This window comes from Numida meleagris, unplaced genomic scaffold (assembly GCF_002078875.1).
Source record: "Numida meleagris isolate 19003 breed g44 Domestic line unplaced genomic scaffold, NumMel1.0 unplaced_Scaffold362, whole genome shotgun sequence".
Classification (NCBI taxonomy): Eukaryota; Metazoa; Chordata; class Aves; order Galliformes; family Numididae; genus Numida; species Numida meleagris.
Window position 1 is genome coordinate 56,020 of NW_018364587.1, and position 4,233 is coordinate 60,252.

Genomic DNA, 4,233 nt, shown 5'->3' on the forward strand with positions numbered 1-4,233 from the left:
GAACCCAAACCTGAATCCAAAACTGAATCCAAACCTAAACCGAGACCCAGACCCAGACCCATCCCGATGTCTGGGATGCACAGTGGGCTTTGCACTCTGGGGTCATTGTGCCCCACATCACAGCCACCTCAGCTCCACACCTCGGCACTACGGGCAGTGGGGTGCAGTGGGGCTGCACGGAGGAGCTGTGATGTGGGGCAGAAGCCTGCAACCCCCACAAGCCCCCTGATGTGGGCTGAGATCCCCAAGTACCAACACCAGAGGGGCAGCCCCGTGGGACCCTCCGCCCATTGGCCCCCCCCTCCCCCCCAGCACGAGCTGCCCGTGCTCAGTGCGGAGCCGCACGGGATCCCCCAGCCAGGGCTGTGTCCGTGGGGCCCTGGTGCTCTGCCCACCCCCCCTGACGTGCTTCCCCCCCCGGGCGGTGCAGTGCAGTGATGGGAGAGCAGCCCTGACCCCAGGCAATGGCCGCCCCTTGCCCCATCCCCGGGGATGGGGATGGCAACAAGGGCAGGGGGGTGGAGGGTGACATTTTGGGGGACAGGGATGGGGATGGGATGAGATGGGATGGGATGGGATGGGATGGGATGGGATGGGATGGGGATGGGGATGAGGATGGTGATGAGGATGGGGATGGGGATGGGATGGGATGGGATGGGATGGGATGGGATGGGATGGGATGGGGATGGAGATGGGGATGGGGATGGGATGGGATGGGTTGGGATGCGATGGGATGGGGATAGAAACATAGAATCATAGAATTGCTCAGGTTGGAAAAGACCTTCAAGATCATCAAGTCCAACCACAACCCAACCATACTGCTCCAACAACCCACCATAAATCATGTCCCCGAGCACCACATCCAAACTGTTTTTAAACACATTCAGGGATGGTGACTCCACCACCTCCCTGGGGAGCCTGTTCCAGTGCTTCACAACCCTTTCTGTACGGAAGTTTTTCCTGATCTCCAACCTAAACCTCCCCTGGTGCAGCTTGAGGCCATTTCCCCTTGTCCTGTCACCAGTGAGAAGAGCCCAGCCCCGCTCTCACTGCCATCACCTTTCAGGTATTGGAAGAGAGCAATGAGGTCTCCCCTCAGCCTCCTCTTCCCCACACCAAACAGCCCCAGTTCCTTCAGTCTCTCNCATCTCAGAGATGACAGCTTAGTTCAGGGACAGAGGTCTTGGCTTGGGGATAGGGGCTCAGCTTAAAGATGGGGGGGCTAAGCTTGGGATGAGGGCTCAGCTCAAAGATGGAGGTCTCAGTTCGGGGATTAAGGGCTCATTTAATAGGTGGGGGTCTCAGTCTGAAGACAGAGGCATTCAGCCCAAGGGTGGGGGTCTGGGCCTGGGGGTGGGGGCTCAGCTCAGGGATTGGGCTCACGTTGGGGCTGGAGGGGCTGGGTCCGCCCGTCCTGGCGCTGTGCAGCCCATCCAGGGGGGGTCTGGGGGCCCCATTCCATGGGTCGAGAGTCCCACCGAGGGGATCCCAACCCACCCCATCCCCGTACCCGGCGTGTGGTCGTGGGATCTCTCGGTGGTGCGGGAGCGCAGGGAGCAGGCGGGCGCCGTGGGGTAGGCATAGCGCGCAGCCTTCTCAGGGAAGTAGCGGCCTATGGGGCAGCGACACCCACCGTGAGGAGGGGGCTCCCCGCCGCTGCCCCCCTGCCCCACAGACGGCCCCCACCTGGCCCGGGGGTCCGGAAAGGCTCCAGGTCTCTGGGACGGCCGTAGATGGAGAACGCGGGGGCGTGGGCCCGGCCCTGGGCGGTGGTCCCGGGGGGCACCATGTATGCGGGGCCCGGAGAGCCCTCCGCCTGCGGCCCCTTCGTGCGCGCCCCGAAGCTGTAGGCGGGGGCACGGTGCCGGGAGGGGTCGTGGAGGTGATACCCTGCGGGGTGGGGGGGGGGTCAGTGGGTGCTGTCAGCCCCCGCAGCCCCGCAGAGCCCCCTCCCCCCCCCAGCCCCCGCTCACCGACGTTGGTGGGGAGTCCGTACTTGGGCCCGGGGCCGCTGTAGAGGGCAGCGATTGGAGCGCGGGGGCGGTGGGGCCGCCAGGAGCCAACCCAGGTGGGCATCGCGGGGGGATCAGCGGCTCTGCCTGCTGCCAGCGCGGCCCCACAGCGCCGCGGGTGGGGGGTCACAATGAGGTCCCTGGTGGGGGGGGGGCTCTGGGGTTCCAGCGCTGCCCCGCTGCCCCCCCCCCCCCCCTCACCTGGCAGAGCCGAGGGGAGGCGGTGACCTGGGGGGAGCTAAGGGGTCGGTGCCCCCCGGATCAGCCCCCGGAAGTGCCGGGGAACCCCAATCCCCCACATCGCATCCTCCCATGGCTGTAGCCCGGCATCCCAAGGACTCGGCCCCCCCCGGGACAAAATCCCGTAGGTGCGGCCCTGCGCTCCGTGGGCTCGGCCCCCCAGTGCCCCCCGATGCAGCTCCCCAGGCCCCCGTGGCTGCAACCCCACTGCCGGGGCCGGGACCCCCCCCACGGAGCCGGCACTGCCCCTTACCACCTCTCCCGGTTTGGGAGCCCCGCGTCCGTCCCTCGCTCGTTACTATGGGACCGGGGACAACAAACCGAGCGGGGCCCTGGGGGGGGCCTGAGCCGCGGGGGGGGGGCGGTGCAATGCGNCCCTCCCCCCCCCATCCCCGGGTCTCCCCCCGGCGCGGAGACGCAGGAGCACGGAGCTGGCTGAGCTCGAGGGATTTATTGGGGGCAGAGCCCGGGGGAGAGGGGGAGCGCAGCGCTGCCGCTCACGACCCCGTTTTGCAGACGAAGGGTTTTCTGTCGCTGCACGATTTTCCGTCCCATGTCATGAAATCTGGAAGGGAAAAAAGCGCCGTGAGCCGTGCACAGCCGTGCACGTCTGTGCGCGCTTGTGTGCGTGCGTGCCCGTGCCCGTGCCGTGCAGCCCGTGCCCTTCCTCCCGCTCACCCGAGGAGTCCTGCAGCGCTGCGCACGCCCTGCGCCGGGGCACGGCGGCTCGGTGCCAGGATCTGTACGCCACCGCGGTGCCGTCCGACCACTGCCAGCCGCGGCTCTGCGGGAACAGGGCGTTGCTGAGACCCCCGGGCCCCAGACCCCGTGGCGGGGGCAGAGGGGCCGCGACCCCTCCCCGGGCACGCACCCTGAGCGGGCGGTGGAGGCCGATCCACACGTCGTCGTCCACGTCCTCCCCGCTGCCGGCGCTGCCTCTCGAGCTGCTCAGGAGCTCTCCCAGCTCCCGCAGCTCCGCCGCGCTGTGCACCGAGGCCAGGTGCGTCCGCGCACCCAGGCGGCGGCAGAAGGACTGGGACGGACGGCACCGTCACCGCGGGCAGGGGGCACCGAGGGGACGCGGGGACACGGGGGTGGGGGACGCGGGGATGCGGGGACGCGCGCTCGGCGGTGCCGCCTTCGTGCCGTAAGGGACCGAGAGCCCCCGGGGCGTCCCCACCGTGGCGTCGGGGGAACCCTCGGGGGAACCCTCGGTGCCCACCCCCCCCGCCTCGCCACCCCGCGCCCCTCACCTCGGCCCGGCTCCAGCTCAGCTCCCAGGGGAAGTACCCGAGGCAGCCGCCGCGGGTGGGCACCCAGCCCGGGGCGCAGTCGTCCAGCTCCCCTGCGGAGGTGTGGGGTGAGCGGGGACCGCGGGGCGGCCGGGGGGCGCGAGGGGAGCGGGGAACACTCACCTCGCAGCGCGGGGAGCAGCATCACGCAGCCCAGCAGCCGCAGCGCCCACGTCGGTGACATGTCCCTCCCTGCGGGGACACCGCGGGGGAACGGGGGCTCAGCGCCCCACGGGTGGGGGGGGGCACCGCTAGGGCAGAGCCCCCCAGGTGCCCGGGATGGGGCAAGGTGCGGGCCCGGGCACCGCGGGTAAGGGCGCACCCTGGGGTAGAGAGCGGGGTGTGCGGGGCAGCGCGGGGCGCAGGGGGCGGGGCCGTGGGGAGCATCCAGGGCTGCGGGTGCGGGGTGCGGGGCTACAGGGGATCGGGGTGCGGGGTTACAGGGATGCGGGGTGCGGGGTGCGGTTTGGCGGGGTGCAGAGGTTTGCAGCGCGGTCTCACCGTTGAGGCAGCAGCTCCGAATCCGCGCTCGGTGTCCGTGCTCCGCGTCCGTGCTCCGTGTCCGCGCGGCCCTCGGGGTTTTATGGGCGCGGGTGCGGGAGGGGCGTGCGGGGCCACGCGGCGCAAACCGCCCCCGGCGCTCACGCACGCGGCCCCGTCCCGGAGCGGCGCTTTGATGCGGGGCGGGG

At 70.0% G+C, this 4,233-nt stretch overlaps 2 protein-coding genes across 6 annotated transcripts; both read right to left on the reverse strand.

The window, feature by feature from the left end:
* Nucleotides 1–1,265: 1,265 nt before the first annotated feature.
* On the reverse strand, nt 1,266–2,618 carry ODF3B (outer dense fiber of sperm tails 3B). Of its 5 annotated transcripts, none has more exons than XM_021383308.1 (4): nt 2,506–2,618; nt 1,974–2,102; nt 1,687–1,890; nt 1,266–1,612 (listed from the first exon to the last, which is right to left on the reverse strand). In XM_021383308.1, the coding sequence occupies exons 2-4, from the start codon at nt 2,074–2,076 to the stop codon at nt 1,380–1,382; spliced, it is 540 nt and encodes a 179-aa protein (XP_021238983.1). In that variant the 5' UTR covers nt 2,077–2,102; nt 2,506–2,618; the 3' UTR covers nt 1,266–1,379. The 5 variants fall into 5 exon arrangements, with proteins under 5 accessions (XP_021238983.1, XP_021238982.1, XP_021238986.1 ...); XM_021383307.1 differs by having other exon boundaries at nt 1,974–2,152; nt 2,506–2,600; XM_021383311.1 differs by having other exon boundaries at nt 1,974–2,099; nt 2,506–2,593.
* Nucleotides 2,619–2,684: 66 nt separating this feature from the next.
* Nucleotides 2,685–4,137, reverse strand: LOC110391423 (ovocleidin-17-like). The gene is made up of 6 exons (XM_021383312.1): nt 4,046–4,137; nt 3,668–3,736; nt 3,506–3,597; nt 3,124–3,285; nt 2,931–3,036; nt 2,685–2,817 (listed from the first exon to the last, which is right to left on the reverse strand). Exons 2-6 carry the CDS (start codon nt 3,726–3,728, stop codon nt 2,750–2,752), a joined length of 489 nt encoding a protein of 162 aa, XP_021238987.1. The 5' UTR covers nt 3,729–3,736; nt 4,046–4,137; the 3' UTR covers nt 2,685–2,749.
* Nucleotides 4,138–4,233: the final 96 nt, after the last annotated feature.

Excerpts from the sequence above, each read along its gene's own strand:
- ODF3B (XM_021383308.1), bottom strand. The coding sequence starts at position 2,076 with ATGCCCACCTGGGTTGGCTCCTGGCGGCCCCACCGCCCCCGCGCTCCA. Across the intron at positions 1,891-1,973 it reads CGGACTCCCCACCAACGTCG|GGTATCACCTCCACGACCCC; the intron begins GTGAGCGGGGGC and ends CCCACCCCGCAG. Across the intron at positions 1,613-1,686 it reads TTTCCGGACCCCCGGGCCAG|GCCGCTACTTCCCTGAGAAG; the intron begins GTGGGGGCCGTC and ends GCTGCCCCATAG.
- LOC110391423 (XM_021383312.1), bottom strand. The coding sequence starts at position 3,728 with ATGTCACCGACGTGGGCGCTGCGGCTGCTGGGCTGCGTGATGCTGCTC. Across the intron at positions 3,037-3,123 it reads GCCTCCACCGCCCGCTCAGG|AGCCGCGGCTGGCAGTGGTC; the intron begins GTGCGTGCCCGG and ends CTGTTCCCGCAG. Across the intron at positions 2,818-2,930 it reads AGCGCTGCAGGACTCCTCGG|ATTTCATGACATGGGACGGA; the intron begins GTGAGCGGGAGG and ends TTTCCCTTCCAG.